At 36.3% G+C, this 17,114-nt stretch overlaps 5 protein-coding genes across 11 annotated transcripts; 2 read left to right on the forward strand and 3 right to left on the reverse strand.

Moving 5' to 3' along the window:
- The first annotated feature begins 525 nt into the window (after positions 1–525).
- On the forward strand, positions 526–3,806 carry LOC9300577 (probable inactive purple acid phosphatase 28). 3 transcript variants are annotated; one of them, XM_021024297.1, is made up of 5 exons: positions 526–889; positions 960–1,107; positions 1,329–1,750; positions 1,838–2,306; positions 2,775–2,800. In XM_021024297.1, exons 1-4 carry the CDS (start codon positions 704–706, stop codon positions 2,282–2,284), a joined length of 1,203 nt encoding a protein of 400 aa, XP_020879956.1. In that variant the 5' UTR covers positions 526–703; the 3' UTR covers positions 2,285–2,306; positions 2,775–2,800. The 3 variants fall into 3 exon arrangements, with proteins under 3 accessions (XP_020879956.1, XP_002864501.1, XP_020879960.1); XM_002864455.2 differs by lacking the exon at positions 2,775–2,800 and adding an exon at positions 3,723–3,806 and having other exon boundaries at positions 528–889; XM_021024301.1 differs by lacking the exon at positions 2,775–2,800 and adding an exon at positions 3,723–3,806 and having other exon boundaries at positions 529–889; positions 1,850–2,306.
- Positions 3,747–6,526, forward strand: LOC9300578 (transcription factor bHLH35). Of its 2 annotated transcripts, none has more exons than XM_021024309.1 (5): positions 3,747–3,958; positions 4,044–4,209; positions 4,291–4,512; positions 4,603–4,773; positions 6,264–6,526. In XM_021024309.1, exons 1-5 carry the CDS (start codon positions 3,876–3,878, stop codon positions 6,366–6,368), a joined length of 747 nt encoding a protein of 248 aa, XP_020879968.1. In that variant the 5' UTR covers positions 3,747–3,875; the 3' UTR covers positions 6,369–6,526. The 2 variants fall into 2 exon arrangements, with proteins under 2 accessions (XP_020879968.1, XP_002864502.1); XM_002864456.2 differs by having other exon boundaries at positions 4,047–4,209.
- An 11-nt stretch (positions 6,527–6,537) lies between these two features.
- On the reverse strand, positions 6,538–13,612 carry LOC9300579 (DNA ligase 4). 3 transcript variants are annotated; one of them, XM_021024277.1, is made up of 26 exons: positions 13,112–13,612; positions 12,941–13,032; positions 12,778–12,863; positions 12,541–12,677; positions 12,369–12,443; positions 12,146–12,237; positions 11,891–11,962; positions 11,713–11,792; positions 11,590–11,627; positions 11,472–11,478; positions 11,226–11,381; positions 10,946–11,009; positions 10,618–10,742; positions 10,435–10,528; positions 10,161–10,244; positions 9,833–9,928; positions 9,679–9,727; positions 9,440–9,527; positions 9,142–9,342; positions 8,815–8,940; positions 8,597–8,696; positions 8,410–8,515; positions 8,201–8,331; positions 7,943–8,104; positions 7,695–7,853; positions 6,538–7,575 (listed from the first exon to the last, which is right to left on the reverse strand). In XM_021024277.1, exons 1-26 carry the CDS (start codon positions 13,445–13,447, stop codon positions 6,684–6,686), a joined length of 3,648 nt encoding a protein of 1,215 aa, XP_020879936.1. In that variant the 5' UTR covers positions 13,448–13,612; the 3' UTR covers positions 6,538–6,683. The 3 variants fall into 3 exon arrangements, with proteins under 3 accessions (XP_020879936.1, XP_020879931.1, XP_020879941.1); XM_021024272.1 differs by having other exon boundaries at positions 10,946–11,021; positions 13,112–13,610; XM_021024282.1 differs by lacking the exons at positions 12,778–12,863; positions 12,941–13,032; positions 13,112–13,612 and having other exon boundaries at positions 10,946–11,021; positions 12,369–12,436; positions 12,541–12,629.
- A 148-nt stretch (positions 13,613–13,760) lies between these two features.
- LOC9302262 (macrophage migration inhibitory factor homolog) lies at positions 13,761–14,776 on the reverse strand. Of its 2 annotated transcripts, XM_002866142.2 has the most exons (3): positions 14,553–14,776; positions 14,163–14,363; positions 13,761–13,928 (listed from the first exon to the last, which is right to left on the reverse strand). In XM_002866142.2, the coding sequence occupies exons 1-3, from the start codon at positions 14,661–14,663 to the stop codon at positions 13,893–13,895; spliced, it is 348 nt and encodes a 115-aa protein (XP_002866188.1). In that variant the 5' UTR covers positions 14,664–14,776; the 3' UTR covers positions 13,761–13,892. The 2 variants fall into 2 exon arrangements, with proteins under 2 accessions (XP_002866188.1, XP_020879980.1); XM_021024321.1 differs by lacking the exon at positions 13,761–13,928 and having other exon boundaries at positions 13,957–14,363.
- Positions 14,777–14,886: 110 nt separating this feature from the next.
- On the reverse strand, positions 14,887–16,116 carry LOC9302263 (macrophage migration inhibitory factor homolog). Its single transcript, XM_002866143.2, has 3 exons — positions 15,880–16,116; positions 15,312–15,512; positions 14,887–15,057 (listed from the first exon to the last, which is right to left on the reverse strand). Exons 1-3 carry the CDS (start codon positions 15,988–15,990, stop codon positions 15,022–15,024), a joined length of 348 nt encoding a protein of 115 aa, XP_002866189.1. The 5' UTR covers positions 15,991–16,116; the 3' UTR covers positions 14,887–15,021.
- Between the last annotated feature and the right edge of the window lie 998 nt (positions 16,117–17,114).

Below are 17,114 nucleotides of genomic sequence, written 5' to 3' on the forward strand. Positions count from 1 at the left end.
ACTAATTGGTTTTTATTTTATTTTTAGTTTAGTTTTGAAATTATCAAAACTAACTAATTATAAAAATTAATGGATTGAATATATATACAAAATATTTTTATATTGAATATTGTATATATATTTTTAATTATATAATATTATAAATGATTCAATAACATAATTTTCTAAATATTAAAAAACTAAATTTTTTTTTTTTTGAATATTTATGTTGGTCAACGACGGTCAACGCCGGTCAAACTGGTCAATACCAGATTCCGGCGAAAAAGGTATCGGAATAAAATGTTTGTGATGTTGGCGACATGACTATATATATTTTGTATATGTGGGCATGCGATACATATAGTTTGTATAGTTAGAGATACATTTTAAAACTTTGCATATATGGTCATGTCTTCCCGAATACTTCGTGTAGCCAACCATCTTTTTTCCTATGACAAATACGGTACATGGTGATATGCAACAGAAAATTAATTAAAAGAAGAATTAATAATATATTGGGCTGAGTGTGAAGAGAAAAAGCCCAATAGTTTTAAAATCGCCATTAACTCGAATTAGAATCTACCAAACGCAACGCTATTAGGGAGTCTGCGATTGCAAACGCGATAACGAACTTCAAATCAAATTTAGAAAGTTAACCAAAACTTCATCTTCGTTCTCTCCGTCTAGACGACACTCTAACGAACTGGCGAATAACAAAGAGAGAATGAAATCTTCAATGGGAAACTGGAAACACACTGTTCTCTACTTAACCCTAATCATATCTCTTGTCTACTTCATCGAATCCCTAATCTCACACAAATTACACATCAACCATAACAAAATCCACCTGAAAAGGTCTCCGAATCTTCCTCTCCGATTCCGTGACGATGGCACCTTCAAAATCCTCCAGGTAAGTCTTGTTTCTTCCTCTATCATCATGATTCGTGCAATTCGCTGGTGATTGATTTGATATCTAACAGGTCGCTGATATGCATTTCGGAATGGGGATTATTACTCGTTGTAGAGATGTGTTGGATTCTGAATTCGAGTACTGTTCTGATCTTAATACTACTCGGTTTATTCGGAGGATGATTGAAGCTGAGAGACCTGATTTGATCGCCTTTACTGGTAAATTCGTGAATCTGTGATGGATAAAATGTCAGATAACCACGAGCGAATAGCTCAACTGGTAAAGATCTCAGGCTCTTGGGACGGAACCATATAACATGCTCTGGTCCCGGGCCTGAGGGGATGTACGGGCCTAGGCGTAGAATATTCAAAAGAAAAAAAAATGTGTTAAGCTAATTTGCTAATGCTAAGTATTGTTTGATTTTGTTGTTGGTGGTTAGGGGATAACATATTTGGATCAAGTACTACTGATGCGGCTGAATCTCTTATTCAAGCTATTGGTCTAGCTATTGAATATGGAATCCCATGGGCTGCCATTTTAGGAAATCATGACCAAGAATCTACTTTGAACCGTGAAGAGTTGATGACTTTCCTTTCTCTTATGGATTTTTCTGTCTCTCAAGTCAATCCACCTGTTGAAGATGACTCTAATCAAATCAAAGGAGGCGCAATGAGATTAATCGATGGCTTTGGGAATTACCGACTCAGAGTGTACGGTGCTCCTGGTTCCGTGCTGGCTAATAGCACTGTCTTTGATCTCTTCTTTTTTGACAGTGGAGATAGAGAAATAGTCCAAGGTAAACGAACTTATGGATGGATCAAGGAATCTCAGCTCCGTTGGCTTCAAGATACTTCTAAACAGGTAATGAGATTAATCAATTCTCAAAGCTCACATATTAGATCTTTCATCATAGTTACACATTAGTCAAGAGACTTACTGACTAAACAGGTTCATAACCAGAGGATTATCGGTAATCCACCAGCGTTAGCCTTCTTCCACATCCCAATCCTGGAAGTACGTGATCTGTGGTACACGCCCTTTATCGGCCAGTTTCAGGAAGGAGTGGCATGCTCCATTGTTCAGTCAGGAGTCTTACAGACCTTTGTGTCCATGGGAAATGTAAAAGCTGCGTTCATGGGACACGATCACGTCAATGATTTCTGTGGAAATCTAAAAGGGATATGGTTTTGTTACGGTGGAGGATTCGGATACCATGCTTACGGAAGACCAAATTGGCACAGAAGAGCAAGAGTGATAGAGGCTAAGCTAGGAAAAGGAAGAGACACATGGACAGGAATCCAACTTATCAAGACTTGGAAACGTCTAGATGACCAAGACTTGAGCAAAATAGACGAACAAGTCCTATGGGAAACTTCCGACTCATTTCTGAAGTGATTCAACGGACAAAACATATAAGGTATTAATTTCGTTCTTTCATAGCCTTTTGATGTTTTGTGTGAGAATTTTCCAAGTCTCTGCGTTTAGGTTCATACCTTGCACATGATAGATATGAGTCTTGTTGTTGTGAAAAACGTTTTTCAGATTCGTTATACGCTTAACGTCAAATTTTAGTAGGACAAACCCTGTCGAAACATATGTGAAAATGAAGCACCGTATTTTCGTTTGAAATGGTCTCTTCGTTGCTGTTTCGGTGTGTTCTCTTTTACTATTTGACATATTTTTTATTTTTTGTAAAGAAATTTATTTGGGTTCGTCTTTTATTAGCTAATATGCAATCATAAGATTCTTGTTACAAATATTTCCAGCGTCAATTTTTATCTTTATGCTTTTTGTTTGTTTCATCATTTTGTCATTTTTTCGCCTTTTTTTTTTTAAGTAGTTATATTTCTGAACTTTGATTATTCATTAATTTAATATTTTTCAGGGCAAATTTTCTTCAGTGCCCACACTGTTTTATACTATTGACAAGTAGGCCTGGGCATTCGGGTACCCGTTCGGGTTCGGTTCTTTTTTTTCGGGTATCGGGTCTATTCGGGTAGGGGGTCAAGACCCATTCGGGTATTCTAAAAATTCGGTTCGGGTTCGGTTCGGGTTCGGGTCGGTTCGGATATTTTAATAAAAAAAGCAAAATACCCGAAAATAACCAAAAATACCCGAAATATTTTCGGGTTCGGGTCGGGTTCGGGTTTTTAACTCATATATACCCAAATCTAACCGAAATACCCGATTTCTCGAAAATACATTGGTTACTCTTTACCCAAATATAACCAAAAATATCTAAAAATACTAAAATTACCCAAAAGAAAACTACATCATTAGTTACTTTTTAACCAAATATATCCAAATGTATCCGAATTACTCAAAAATACCTAATATATTCGGATTTATGATTGTAATTTTAGGTATTTTGGGTATTATAAATATAAATATAACTAATAATTTTAGGTGTATATTTGTATTCGGGTACATTCGGGTACATTCGGGTATTGGATTCGGTTCGGGTTCGGTTCGGGTTTTTTTCGGGTAGGAGGTTAGGACCCATTCGGGTATTTTTAAAAATCCGGGTTCGATTCGGGTATTTTTCGGGTTTTTCGGTTCGGGTATTCGGTTCCGGGTATTTTGTCCAGGCCTATTGACAAGTGTGAGATATTTTAAAGTTCCTTAAATAATCAGAATCGTTAAGACTATCAATAAGACCTCGTGTCGAATATCGTCATCAATTAATAAAATAATATTCTGCTGGTCATTTTTCTTTTTATTTTAATTGGGAAAAATCTAGATTTTTATATTGACCAATTATTACTATCACTATAGATCTTATTTTTATATATCTAAGAAATTAAGAATAGACACATTATTATTTTTCTTGCAGTAAGATACAACGGTGGTGGTGTATAACTGGAAAACTACGTTGTTCTGTCTCATTCCCCATTCGCCTTCTCTATATAAATAAAGCTCACAGTTCGAGAGAGACAAGAGACCAACGAAACGAACTTAGACAGTTAGTTTCTAAATTTGTAGGAAAATGGAGGATATCGTCGACCAAGAATTCAGCAATTACTGGGAACCTAACTCCTTCCTCCAAAACGAAGACTTCGAATACGACAGGTTCTTTCTTTCGTCCTTTTTCTCTTTTTCTTGTTAACTTTCCAGCTTCAGATTTTGATATTTGTTTGTTAAAAAAAAAAAACAGAAGCTGGCCTTTGGAGGAAGCTATTTCTGGGTCGTATGATTCGAGTTCGCCGGATGGGGCTGCTTCGTCGCCGGCTTCTAAGAATATTGTGTCGGAGAGAAACAGAAGACAGAAACTTAACCAGAGACTCTTCGCTCTTCGATCAGTTGTTCCCAATATCACTAAGGTTTCTCTTTTTTTCCCATCTTTGTCTTCTAATTCCAGGATTTAAGCTTATTATAGAGATTCTGTTTTTGTTTTCTGGTAGATGGATAAAGCATCAATAATCAAAGATGCCATTAGTTACATAAAAGGATTACAATATGAAGAAGGGAAACTCGAAGCTGAGATCAGAGAACTTGAATCTACACCAAAGAGTAGCCTTAGTTTCAGCAAAGATTTTGATCGTGATTTACTTGTTCCTGTCACATCCAAGAAGATGAAGCAGCTTGATTCTGGTTCTTCCACTTCTCTCATCGAAGTTCTCGATGTAAGTTCCAGTTCCTATATTTTCACTTCGAAATCGTAGATTTAGGACAAGAACTTTTCATTGAAAATTGTGGTTTTGGGGTCATTGAAGTTGAAGGTAACATTCATGGGAGAGAGAACAATGGTGGTGAGTGTAACATGTAATAAGAGGACAGATACAATGGTGAAACTGTGTGAAGTCTTTGAGTCTTTGAATCTCAAAATCCTCACTTCCAATCTTACCTCTTTCTCTGGCATGATCTTCCACACTGTCTTTATTGAGGTCAGCATCTTTCTCTCTCTCTCTCCCTTTAATTTGTAATTAGCTAATTACTCACTAGTTAGAACCAATGATTGCAATTAGTCAAGAGTGGATAGTAAACTTTTCAAGAAAAAGTAAAAGGGAACCATTCAAATAGTAGATATATGATTGCTTTAGTAAACTTTTCTAAAAGTCTCCATCAATTAATGCTAATTATGTAGTAGCATGATACTAGTTTCTCTTGTTTCTCAAATCTTTCTTAAAATTTAACAGTGGAAATAGTTTTTTTTTTTTTTTTTTTTTTGGAAGCTATCTTAGCTCGTGTAATTTAACCGCAGGGATTTTTTTTTCCTAGATTTTGGAAGATAAAGGGATTTTCTGTGGTTCAAGTATTTTGCTCGTGTCAAATTATTTTAACAATAAATGTCTCATTTGTGACGCTGGCAATAAATGTCTAACAATTATTTTAACAATAAAGTTATTATTACTTTATTTGTTTACCTGACAATATAAATATAAATACTTTTTCCAAATTATAAGATTTCTTGATTTGATACTGATTTAGACGACATGGACCTTTCTGGTTGATTTAAAGCAAGATTTTATTTAGTAAACTAATGATTAAATTAGACACAATATTCGACTTAGTCTGTCCTCCAGTATAGTTTATACAAATTTTTTTTTTGTTGGCCACTTAAATGTGTTGCTTATTTTTATAATTTTGGTCACTAGTTTCCTATATTATGCAATTTTTGTAAATTTATATTATGTTAAAAAAATATGAAGTTTTATTGGTGTTATGTAGTAGATTTTTCTTTTAAATATGTTTTCTTCTCTGTTGGAAATAGTTCGTATATTCTAATGGTTAAATTAAATATTTTACGTATGGCAAGCTTCTAGACTTGTAGTTGCGCGACCAAACATTTATTGGGTTTTGGCTTTAGATTTTATTTTATTTTATTTTTGGTCCCACATTTATTGTAATTGGGTCCATTAAAAAGAAAATAATATTATCTCTGTGGTAAGCAGAATCTGATTGCTTTGATATAAAATATTGTTCTCAACCGCTCGAATTAAATAACAATGGGAAAATAATATCATATAAATGATAAAATATAACTGATTCTGCCAAATACATCATATATTGTCTGGAGATTAATAAAAGATAGCTGATTCTATCAAATACACATATAGAAAAATAAACATAAAAAGAGTCAGAAAAAATTATTGGATCTTAGAGATAAGATTGCAATTGCTAGTTTTTATCCTTTTTGGAAGCAGATTGCAATTGCTAATCAAATAATAGTACAGTACTTGATTACTTTATCTTTAATGGGACGTGTCTCTACTTTGGCTCATACCTTTTTGTACTGTCTCGTTTGAGCATTGATATAAAATCCTTTTAATGTAGTTTCAACTTTCAAGTAAAACAAATTATGCAAATGAAATGAAATTATATGAAAGCTAATTTTCTTATAACTATATTAATTTTTGGATTATTAATTTAACAGGCGGATGAGGAAGAACAAGAGGTGTTGCGGTTAAAAATAGAAACAGGAATAGGAGCTTATAAGGAAACTCAAAGCCCCACTTTGAGCATCGACTCTCTTTACTAATTATACTCTTCTCTTTTTTTGGTCCTTTTGAATTCTCTCTTTACAATAATTTGTATGTCTCTTTTTCATTTTTATTCTCCTTCGTTTTGTTTGTCCATCACGAAGACTTCTTTCACATTTATCTAATGTCTATAATAAACGTTGGCGTTGTCTAGGAATTGCATACGAGTTAAAAGAAACTATGACCGCTTCGATTATGACAAGCCCTCCAAATAAATTATGGCCACCAACAAAAGAGATAAAGAGGATTTAAGAGTTGAGCAACATGTACATAACATAAGAGCTTCTAGTTACATGATCTGAAACCGCAACGTATCACCAGTCTTTGAGCAGTTCTCCGGCAACATCCCGGTAGCTGACTTTCTTTTTCTTCACAAGAGGAGGAACTGCTTCTGAGTCTGTGCCTGCGTTCACACAAGTACTATCAGTCTCGGCGTCGAGTTTTCTTTTCTCTGAAGACTCACATTCACCAGAAACATTAGCCTTTCGATTTTCCCCGGTGATTCGGTTTGATGTTTCTGTGTTTTTTTGACTGAGACTCGGGAACATGTTCATTAACATAGCTTGTAGTGGATCCTCATGGATTTTTAACTTCTCTTTCATATCCATCTCGGTCTTTGCATTTTTAGAATCTTGTGAGGCGTCTTCAACTGCTGCTGTGTTGTCTCTTTGCAGTGACTCTGTGTACTTCGCTATGTCAGGTTCTCGGGTTTCTTCGTTTTCCACAGATCTACCAGCTGCATTACTCTCTTGCGCATCTGAAGACACATTGTTTTTGTCACCAAATTCATCATTTTCCTCAGACTCATCTCCTCCTATCTTTGAAGGCTTCTTGCCTCTTCGTGATCTCTGTACTCTTTGGGTTTGTCCCACACGAGACTTTCCTCTCTTCGCAGATCTTCCTCTGCTAGAGTTTCTTTGAGCCTCACCAAACGAATCAGTCTCTTCTGCTATATCACTGAGTCTTGTTGAAACCTTTTCTTCAGCAGCATCACTCTCCTCTGTTTCATCTCCGGTTATCTTAGAAGGCTGCTTGCCTCTCCGTCTCTGTACTCGTTGCAGTGAGTTTGTAGAAGACCTTCCCCTTTTAACAGCTCGAGTAGTTGACCGTCCTCTTGAACTCGTAATTGTCATTTTTGAGGAAGATGGCTCTTCAGTTTGAGCACTACCTTCGGAAGCTACTTCCGTTGTATCATGTTCGGATTTACTGAAGCAAACAGAGATATAATCATTGGAAACTTTATATATTAGCATTCCCTTATATAGATGAGAGACTAATTTATATATCATTTGTAGATAGGAACTCATAAAAAAGTGGTGACTTACTCTGATTCTTCAGTATCAGACTCTTCCATATACTTAGGCCTCAGATTGTAGACATCCTCGCACAGTTTTTCCTCTCTTTGCAAGCTGTCCTCTAACCAGCGCGAGCTAACAACATGAAGCCTTTTCTTCAGCAAAAGACGTTTCTCCATCTCACTGAAACTATTAAAGAGAGACCAAATAAACAGTCTTAATTCTCATTATAATGTGGTGCTAAAATCAATAGCAGAAACACACAAAATTTGGAATACCTTTTCGAAACTGAAGCAAAATCCAAAGATTTTTCTGCCATAGTAAGGACTACAAGGTGGGACGCATGAGCAAGATTATTGCTAACTTTACCACCACCCATTAACACTTCAAGCGCTAATCTCTTAGCCATAATTCCCAACAGGGCTTCCTCTTCAGTGCTCCTTCATGTAAGAAAAAGACAAATTGAGGATGATGAGTATTGCTTTAGGTAACTCACATGCTTAAACAACATAAGAAAGAAACAAGAGGGGCTTTACAATGTTTGACTATACGGGTAAAAGTAAACACAGCAGCTAAAGAGGCAGGACCATCTTTTCTCTGGACATAACTTTTTCTTGTAGTAGTCAATGGATTTTGAATCTTCAGATTGCTTGGCATTGCTTAAGACCTGGAAATGAAGCGAAAGGGATTGCAACTCGATTGTATGATCTCACTGAATGGTCTCAATAAGGACTACAATACATACCTGTTTGAGACCTTCAAGGTCTAAATCCCAGTAATAAGAATCAGAAAATTCATCAATGTCATCCTGTAATTTTGTCCTTGAAGCATCAGTGAGGTGGAGGAAATACCTTCAAAAGTGGCCGCACAAGCTTTTTTTGTTAGACACGACACGCAAAAGAAAACCATAAGAAAAAGTTGATAGGACTCACTTTGGCTGCAAAGGAAGCATCTTATTTCGCGAACAACAATCTAAGACCCATGAAAAGTGGATGACATCTCTCTGACGCTTTGCTGCCTGATATTTTATTCCTGAAATAGTATCTCATTCACTCATGCTCTTTGTATTCAAACTCGGTTTTCAGACGCAGTCATGTGTTGAAAAGCGTTGGGTAAGAAATCAATATTTAGGAGTAAGAAAGTGACGTACCACTGCTTTCTGCTGCAATGCAATGAGTCACTGAGTTGTTTAAGTTCATTGAAAACTTCCCACCATTCTCAACCACCGTTTTGTGGAAAGTCTCAAGAGAATGGGACAGAGGCACGTTAACAAAATCTGTTAGATTTGTCAAGGTGATAAAGAAAAGTGTAGTATGACAAAGTTTGCAAGTTAAAGAAATTTCAGAACTTATCCATGTAAAAAGGTGTCCAATTCTAATAGAGAAAGACAGCTGCAATCGCAATCAGTAAGAAAACGGTACCCAGGTGAGAATGAAGAAGAGAGAAGAAAATTCATTTTAAAACATATCAAGGATACAAAATATCATATTTGAGAAGACTGAGGTCTTGCCCTTGATATCCGATACATCAGTTTGAATAAACTGGGAGGGGACAAGAGAGACATTCTTTTTCTCTCCTTTCTTGGAGGATTTATTGACTTTCGGATTGTCCTGTGTGCTTTCAGATTCCTTCTGTTTCTGTGTGGTGCCGTTACTCGAATTTACCAATTCCACAAAAGCTGCAGAGTAAACATCAGTCGGACATATAAACCGGAAGCAAATCGGTTATTTCAACTTTCATGAACATTGTATAGTTTCTTTGGTTTTTTTACTCACCCTGCACATCGAGACATTCATGCCAAGACTTGTCATATCTTACTTTATCAATACGAGGAAACCTCAGGCTGTAAGGTGCAACAAACACCTGAAAAAAAAAAGCAGAGTTTTACATAGAATAGAGCATATGCAATTATTATGCATTATAAGCGACAAATCTGCATTGCAAGATACTAAATTAAAAGAAATTGTTAGAGGTAACTAGCTAATCTTCACATTCTCACATCTTATGGACATACCTCAGACCTTATGGTCCTGATATCACTAGTGATTGAAAGTATTATTGATCTGCAGAAAAGGAAGAGAAAAACTATGAGCGCGGATAATAGTATTGAACAATCCCAATTCTTCTGCTTCAGTTGAGGAAAAGGAGATAATTGACAGAAAACTGACTTTTCCGGGCTTTCAATCCAAACATCCGGTCTCTCTTTTGAGTGATTAGTGACCTGATAGAAGCTTGGTGGAGCCTTCTTTGGGTGTTCATTTTTTCTGAAAGACAAATAAAATATGATAACTATTAAAGAAAACGAGGCAGTGTTTTCATTCTTAGAATATTATACCACAAAGAACTTCTAGTTTTGATGTATGCCAATAGCTGTTTCTCGTGAGCCATATCTTATAGTGGAAAACCTTTATTAAATCCACCTTGATTTATCCCATATTGTTTAAAATTTTTTGTTTTAATGAGATAAGAAAGCAAGTAAACTATTACGTCTCTCACCTGAAATAAGGCTTCAGTTTGCTTACAACAGTGTTGAGCTCATCATCAGAAAGTCCAGTGCCAACTCTACAAAAGGACATAAATCTGCAAAAAGAGAATAGCTTATCAGTGATAATTAGATTTGGAATGTTCGGGCAAATAACTAACAATTCCGATAACATGAAAAGCCCTTAAGTCTTCATATCCCATGTTCTCTCATGACTGTTTCAGTAGTATCTATTGACAATCTGATTTCATCTTCTATGAGAAAATGTGAAACCAGATAAATACTTACCGCCTGGGATATACATTTGCCTCTGCCCGGTCAGCCAAGGCGACGAGAAACTGTGCTACCTCTCCTCCACGACGTCCGGAGCCATAGTATCCTCCTAGCAAAGATGTAAAATCCCCAATAAGATCCAACGGAAATGACCATCAGTTTTGAATAAGGAAAAGTAACATAATATCAAGTACAGACCTATTATAAGAACATCTAGGTCAGTACCAGCCCGGATATATTCAGGCTTCAATTTCAACCACTTGCCACTACGATCTCCAGGTTCCCATTTCGATCCCAGGTCTTTAAGCACAACTCCTTCATCTCTGAGGACAAAGAAGAAGGATTGGAAACAAGAAAGCACATCTTTGAAGAAAACCATATTAATGTCTTTGTACTGGAGGGTAAATTCTATCAAGCAAGTATTACTGTTCACGTAAGGCCAAGAAGGCACCATCCAAACGTTTTGCACAACTCATAAATAGCGGAGAGAGAAACTTTGGCTGGATTTAGAATAAGAAAAATAAACCTGTTTTCAACTGTTTCTTTGAAAAATCGCTCAACATCAGCAGCAGCATGAACAACAATAGACCAACTAGGTTCCCCTGCAAAATACGATTGTTCACGTATCGATTTTTAAACGAGTTATGGTACCAGAAGAGATTAAATAGTTGTATGAACAATTTAAGAGACTCACAATGAAGCGAGAGTCTAAAAACATACGCACACTTCAAAAAAAAACTTATCATTGATTTAACTCTGTCAATTGGGAACTTTCCACAGTCAACTAGAATCTTAGTAGTCCTTACCTGAAGGGCGGTGAACATTGAGACCACCTTCAGGTACTAAAACTTCGAGCCGACCTTTTAAAGGTTTGACCACTTTCCTCAGCAGTTCATGCCGTTCCTTCAAACTCTGGTGGATGACGCTAGTATCGCCAACATAAAGAACATCAAAGGCAACATCTAGTACAAGGTCAAGGAAAATAATATCTCTAAAGTCGTTTCGTCATGACATTCTGAAGTGTTGGCATTAACTTCTCCTCATAAGGATACAACACAACTGCATTCGCAGATAAAAGAACATCAGAGGCTGTAGTCGGATCCTCAAACAGTTTCACTTGCAACATATAGCAAACAACAAAAGTAAACAAATGGGACTTCGCATATGAACCTGTTTATGGCTGTCAAGACCCTCCCTTGCTGCCTTGGCTGTGAACAAGAGTACAGGAAGGATCAAATCTACTGGAAGCAAGACTAAGCTTTTCAACATAAGGATATTGATTAGACGCCAAACCTATTTCCTGATTTGAACCAAACTCAGCAAACCGATTCAGGGATGTATCCCAGACCAACATTTCACCATCGAGGATACACCTAAATGGCAAAAAAAAGGAAAATGAAAGATCGTATATCTCATAATTCCAAGTTCGTAAAATCTTCCAGCCCCTTATAAACAGCAACGGGATTCTTACTTGTCCACTAATATATTTTGTACAATAAGATCCGACATGGCATGTGCGTATTCAGAATGGTCAAGGAAGTTCCTGCACCATCACTAAAAAAAGTAAGTACAAATTCCCTATCTGTTAAAACACTAGAGAACTTGTTTGACCAAAAAACGGCTTTCCGGACACCAAGTCACAAAATAGTCATGAACTTTGCCATATGCAAGTAAGATCTTTAATCAAAACATTTATAGCAGTGTAGACGAAAGAGATGTGACTCACCTAGAGAAGTAATGTATGTCAGTCCCATTTTTGTGTATTTGTATGCGATCCCCATCAAATTTGCATTCAGCAACTACATCTTTCCCATGCAGCTGTGTCGATGAAAAAGAGAGACTCATGCATTGGTTAAAGAAATGAAACACCAATACAACGACATTAACAGACAAACAAAATACTGCACAGGTAAATGGAGTAAGCTGACAATAGAGTTGATGGAATTTACTTTCTTCCAAGCAGCATTTACATCACTGATACGCATAGCTAATTGGGGTCGTACGGCTTTCCCAACCTCTATATCCTACAAGGGATCACAACAATCATAAACTGAAAGGAGATTATAGAAGAAATGAACAGTAGTTTGTAAGTTGTAAATCAAGTATTTCTAATAACAAAACCTGGCGCTTGTGCCGTTGGTGTCGATCCCTCAACTTTTCACAGACTAGTTTCAAGTCACAGGTAACATTAAACAAGTCCTCAGCATCTGGATGGAACTCCTGAAAAATGCTCTTCTCACTCATTCCCAGTTTCAAATCTGTAAAGCATTTCCCAACAAATCAGAATTACTAGTCCATCTCAATAAATCAAAAGAAAAAAGATGGAGACTTTAAGTGAAGAAACTGCAAAGTTCCTACCTTTAAGAATAATCCTAATGACCCACTTCATCTCCTGAGCATTTGTCTTCTGAATCAAAGTAGAAAGAACCAAAGTTTTTTCGGCTCTGCGTTGCATAGATAAGAGAGTAAATAGAAACAAAATTGATTCTATAAGAAGTGTACTGATTATAAGAGAAAGCACCTGTTCTCACTTGAAGCCAAACGATCAAGCAAATCATTCAATTCCTTAACAGTCAAACCACCAGAAGCCATTCCTTGTCTACGTTGCAATACCTATGACCACAAAAATGTTCAAAAACCCTAAAGCCCCAAAAAACCAAAACCCAGAAGAAAGTCAAAACGAATCCAAAACCTCAGCAGCAATCAAGGAAAAGTTTCCAGCATTGGCTCCAGCTTTAGCGGTTCCTCCTTTACGCCAATTGAGAAGACGTACAGCGTCAGGAGCGTCACGAGAGATGCCAAGTGCGTCGATCAGACACGTGGCGAGCACTGACTCTTTGAGGCCGTAGCTACCTCGTTCTCGATCAAGCGACGGAATGATTAAACGGACGGCGACGAAGTAGTCGGAGGGTTTGCAGTAAGTGTCGAGAAACTTGCGGAATTTGGAGCGTTTTTGAGATGAGGTTTTGCTTTTTTGAATCCAGTTGAAGAGAGATACCAGAACGCTGAATTTGATCTCCTCCGTCATATTCTCTGCCGGAATTACTGATTCTTACGGAGAATCACTGAGCAGCGGCGTGAATTGCTTGCCGGAGAAGAAAGTCGCGTTTGAAAAGTTGCACGGCCGGTTTCGGTAATGCCTAAGTTACAGTGACTCGGTCTTCTCAGTGATTACTTATTCTATATTACATATTTGTCCAGTAACTTAATTAATTGATCAATTCAGTCCAATGTGTACTATTATTCTATTAAAAAATATGAGCGTGTGCTTTAAATTTCATGTTTGGGATACAATTTGCTGTATTATGAGATCATATCATAAGTTATAACTAGGCCCAAAATATTGGCTTTTCCGGGAGGTAACATTATAAATCAAGGTTAAGATAAGTGTTACAGCTTTTGAAATCAATAATCAAACAGTTCTAACCCAACAAATATCATTACAAGGTTGAATTCGCCTCTTCGCCATCGTTTCAGAAAGTTGATCCGTTGAATCCGAAGAAGGATGGCTGCCAAAGAAAAAAGAAACCAAAGATTTCTATTCATTGAGTTTATCAGAACATTGTGCTATCATCAAAACAGTGTGTGTATAGCCAGCCCATCATTGCAAGAATCTAGCTTTAATCTAAATCAGGATTCTGTATATAAACATGAGATAATCATCTGATGTAATTCATTTCATGGAATGCAAGTGACATATTTTCTTATGCAAAGCTTTTAAGATGAAGCAAAATGGGACTTACAGGAGACTCGTAGAAACTGATATAACAGCGGAAGCTAGCTATGTCGAGCTTAACTTGGAGAATTTCCGATATCTTCTCGCTAAGCTTCCCATTTACGTCAGGTCCTAATCCCCCTATAGATACCAATTGTCCATATGCAGCAGGTTCCTTGCTACCGGCAAATGCAATGGGCACTCCGCTGTTAAGCAGTATCATCACACTCTGAAAACAAAGACGAACAAAAACAGACATTGTATAATAAGTAACCAAAATAAAGCTTTCCATTCTACTCTGCTTTCATATAAAAAAAAAAACCTAAACAGGAATAAAACTATAAAAGACAAGAACAAAAACTTAAGATTGATGAATTCTTGTAGAAATGGGGGAAACAGAGGAATTAGAGATGTTTACGGATTCAGGTTTGCCGATGATTTTAGCGACGGCCTTAGTAACGTCCTTGAGGATGTCAGAGCAAATGCAGGAGTCGGCTGGTACGTTAGTGAAGAGATTTAAAGTGGACATCTTCTCCTTTTTCAGACAAAACCAAAACTAGTGGCTTTCTTCAGTTCAGATATGGAAGTTGGGATAACGGTAAGAGCAAAAGGGTTTACATAAGTTTAAGAATCTAGCTGTAAACCTAGCTGTAGATCGAGCTGTAAATCTAGCTGTAGATCTAGCTGCAAATCTAGCTGTAAACCTAGCTGTAAATCTAGCTGTAAATCTAGCTGTTTAAACATGAAATATATTGGCTTTTACGGGAGGTAAAATTATAAATCAAGGTTAAGATAAGAATTACAGTTTTTGAATTCAATAATCAAACAGTTCAAACCCAACAAATATCATTACAAGGTTGCATTCGCCTCTTCGATCGCCATCGTTTTCAGAAAGTTGATCCGTTGAATCCGAAGAAGGGTCGCTGCGAAAGGAAGAAAAAAACAAAGAATTTAACTAACTTTCTATTCATTGATCAAGTTTATCAGAACATTGTGCTATCATCAAAGTGTGCATCCATATATATATATATATATATATATAGCCCATCATCGCAAGAATCTAGCTTTAATCTAATTGAGGATTCTATATATAAATTCTTGAACATGAGATCACCATCTTATGTAATTCATTTCTTGGAAGGCAAACGACATCTTTCTTATGCAAAATAAGACTCACCGGGGAATCGTAGAATTTGATATAAAAGCGAGAGCTATCTATGGAGAGCTTAATTTGGAGAATCTCAGATATCGTCTCGCTAAGCCTCCCGTTTACACCAGGTCCTAATCCCCCTATAGATATCAATTCTCCATATGCAGCAGGTTCCTCCGTACCGGCAAATGCAATGGGCACTCCACTGTTGAGCAGTATCATCACATACTGAAAAGATGATTAAACATAAGTCACAAGTTACGACTCCTTTAGTGATATGTCAACGTACTCTATTATTGATTTGAACAAAGTTCCACTGAAATACAATTCAAAAGGAATTCTCAAGAGTTAAGTTCTGAGGACTAGCAATTGAAGGACTAGCAATTCACTATTCACAGAGGAATTTCGTCGAACAGTTCGTGTGCATAGACCAGTAACGTCGTCAGCCTACCCAAAAACTAACAATTCCCATTCTAACCTGCTTTCATAATCAAAACCCTAAACAGGAATAAAAAAAAAGACAACAAAAAGAACAAAAACAGAAGGTTGGTGAATTCTCGTAAAAATGGGAGAAACAGAAGATTAGAGTTTTTACGGATTCAGGTTTGCCGATGATTTTAGCGACGGCCTTAGTAGCATCCTTGAGGATATCGGAGCAAGTGACGGCGTCGACTGGAATGTTAGTGAAGAGATTTAAAGTGGGCATCTTTTTTAAAAGCTTCTCCTTTTTCCGACAACCAAAACCAGTGGCTTTCAGTTCAGATATGGAAGTTGAGATAACGGTAAGAGCAAAAGGGTTTTATTAATTTTTATCTTTAAAAATTGATTAAATAAAAAAGAAGAAGAACTCGTTATAAGAATTGGGCCATTTAAAACCGGAATTCCATGGGCCTACAATGCAAACTGCAGCCCAAATGTAAAAGGTCAAGTTTTTTTTTTTCTTTTACATTTTGGAGGGGACCAATAGAGTTATGTCTTTACTAATCTCGTCTTTTTTTTTGTTCTTTTTTTTCTTTTTGGAATGAGCATATGGAGAATCATGCCATGCAGTCGCATAACTCTTTCACTTTTGCCTTTCCATGTTTATGATAAGCTTTTAACGTTTTTCGGATCCAAGGAAGGAGTAACGGACTAGAGAATAAGTGGCTAATCTAGATAAAACAATAATAACAGTTTATAATTTCTTACTGGCTTGAATTAGTATACACAGTATGTAAGCCCACGCTAGAGCCCATTTTCTAAAAAAAATACTTATATTACTTGACCTCTTTTTTTGTTTTTTCTTGTTATTTATGAACCTGACTTTTGACCTCAAAATTGAATATGTATAATATGATTTTTATGCTACTATTGTATCTTTGTTTCATATTTATTGAAACATAAGACATTAAGTCACCATAAAGTGTATTATAAATTTGTCTGTACTAAAGTATCTCTTTTTTTTTTTTTTTTTTTTTTTACTTTTAGTACTAACTTCTCAATCTAACATTTATCTTTTGAATTCTCTATATTTATCTAGTTAGTTAGTTGTCTTGTTGTCTGTTTTCCTTCTTTGGATCCCAAAGGTTTCAAAACTTTATCATAAGCATGGAAGGCAATATATGAAAGAGTTGTGCTATTGCATTATTACCCATGCTTATAAAACAATTAGAATTCGAAATTTAGAGCAAGACATAGTTTTAATGGTCCCCTCCAATATGTAAGATAGAAGAAATAGTTCACTTGTTGTTTGTAACTATTTGCATTTGGGTTACTCTTGAGCCATGAGCCATTTGATATCTACCTAGTCTCATTTGGATATTTTTAGCTATATTAGTGTTTTCATTTCTA

The sequence above is a fragment of the Arabidopsis lyrata genome, assembly GCF_000004255.2.
Source record: "Arabidopsis lyrata subsp. lyrata unplaced genomic scaffold ARALYscaffold_8, whole genome shotgun sequence".
In the NCBI taxonomy this organism is placed as follows: Eukaryota; Viridiplantae; Streptophyta; class Magnoliopsida; order Brassicales; family Brassicaceae; genus Arabidopsis; species Arabidopsis lyrata.

Coding starts and splice junctions, on each gene's coding strand:
- LOC9300579 (XM_021024272.1), bottom strand. CDS start 13,447: ATGACGGAGGAGATCAAATTCAGCGTTCTGGTATCTCTCTTCAACTGG. Junction 11,963..12,145: donor GACATACATTACTTCTCTAG/GTGAGTCACATC, acceptor GTGATGGTGCAG/GAACTTCCTTGACCATTCTG. Junction 11,628..11,712: donor TGGTTCAAATCAGGAAATAG/GTTTGGCGTCTA, acceptor TCTTGTTCACAG/CCAAGGCAGCAAGGGAGGGT.
- LOC9300577 (XM_021024297.1), top strand. CDS start 704: ATGAAATCTTCAATGGGAAACTGGAAACACACTGTTCTCTACTTAACC. Junction 890..959: donor GCACCTTCAAAATCCTCCAG/GTAAGTCTTGTT, acceptor GATATCTAACAG/GTCGCTGATATGCATTTCGG. Junction 1,108..1,328: donor TGATTTGATCGCCTTTACTG/GTAAATTCGTGA, acceptor GTTGGTGGTTAG/GGGATAACATATTTGGATCA.
- LOC9302263 (XM_002866143.2), bottom strand. CDS start 15,990: ATGCCCACTTTAAATCTCTTCACTAACATTCCAGTCGACGCCGTCACT. Junction 15,513..15,879: donor TCATCGGCAAACCTGAATCC/GTAAAAACTCTA, acceptor TCATCTTTTCAG/TATGTGATGATACTGCTCAA. Junction 15,058..15,311: donor TCAAATTCTACGATTCCCCG/GTGAGTCTTATT, acceptor TTCCTTTCGCAG/CGACCCTTCTTCGGATTCAA.
- LOC9300578 (XM_021024309.1), top strand. CDS start 3,876: ATGGAGGATATCGTCGACCAAGAATTCAGCAATTACTGGGAACCTAAC. Junction 3,959..4,043: donor GAAGACTTCGAATACGACAG/GTTCTTTCTTTC, acceptor AAAAAAAAACAG/AAGCTGGCCTTTGGAGGAAG. Junction 4,210..4,290: donor TTGTTCCCAATATCACTAAG/GTTTCTCTTTTT, acceptor GTTTTCTGGTAG/ATGGATAAAGCATCAATAAT.
- LOC9302262 (XM_021024321.1), bottom strand. CDS start 14,663: ATGTCCACTTTAAATCTCTTCACTAACGTACCAGCCGACTCCTGCATT. Junction 14,364..14,552: donor TCATCGGCAAACCTGAATCC/GTAAACATCTCT, acceptor CTTTGTTTTCAG/AGTGTGATGATACTGCTTAA.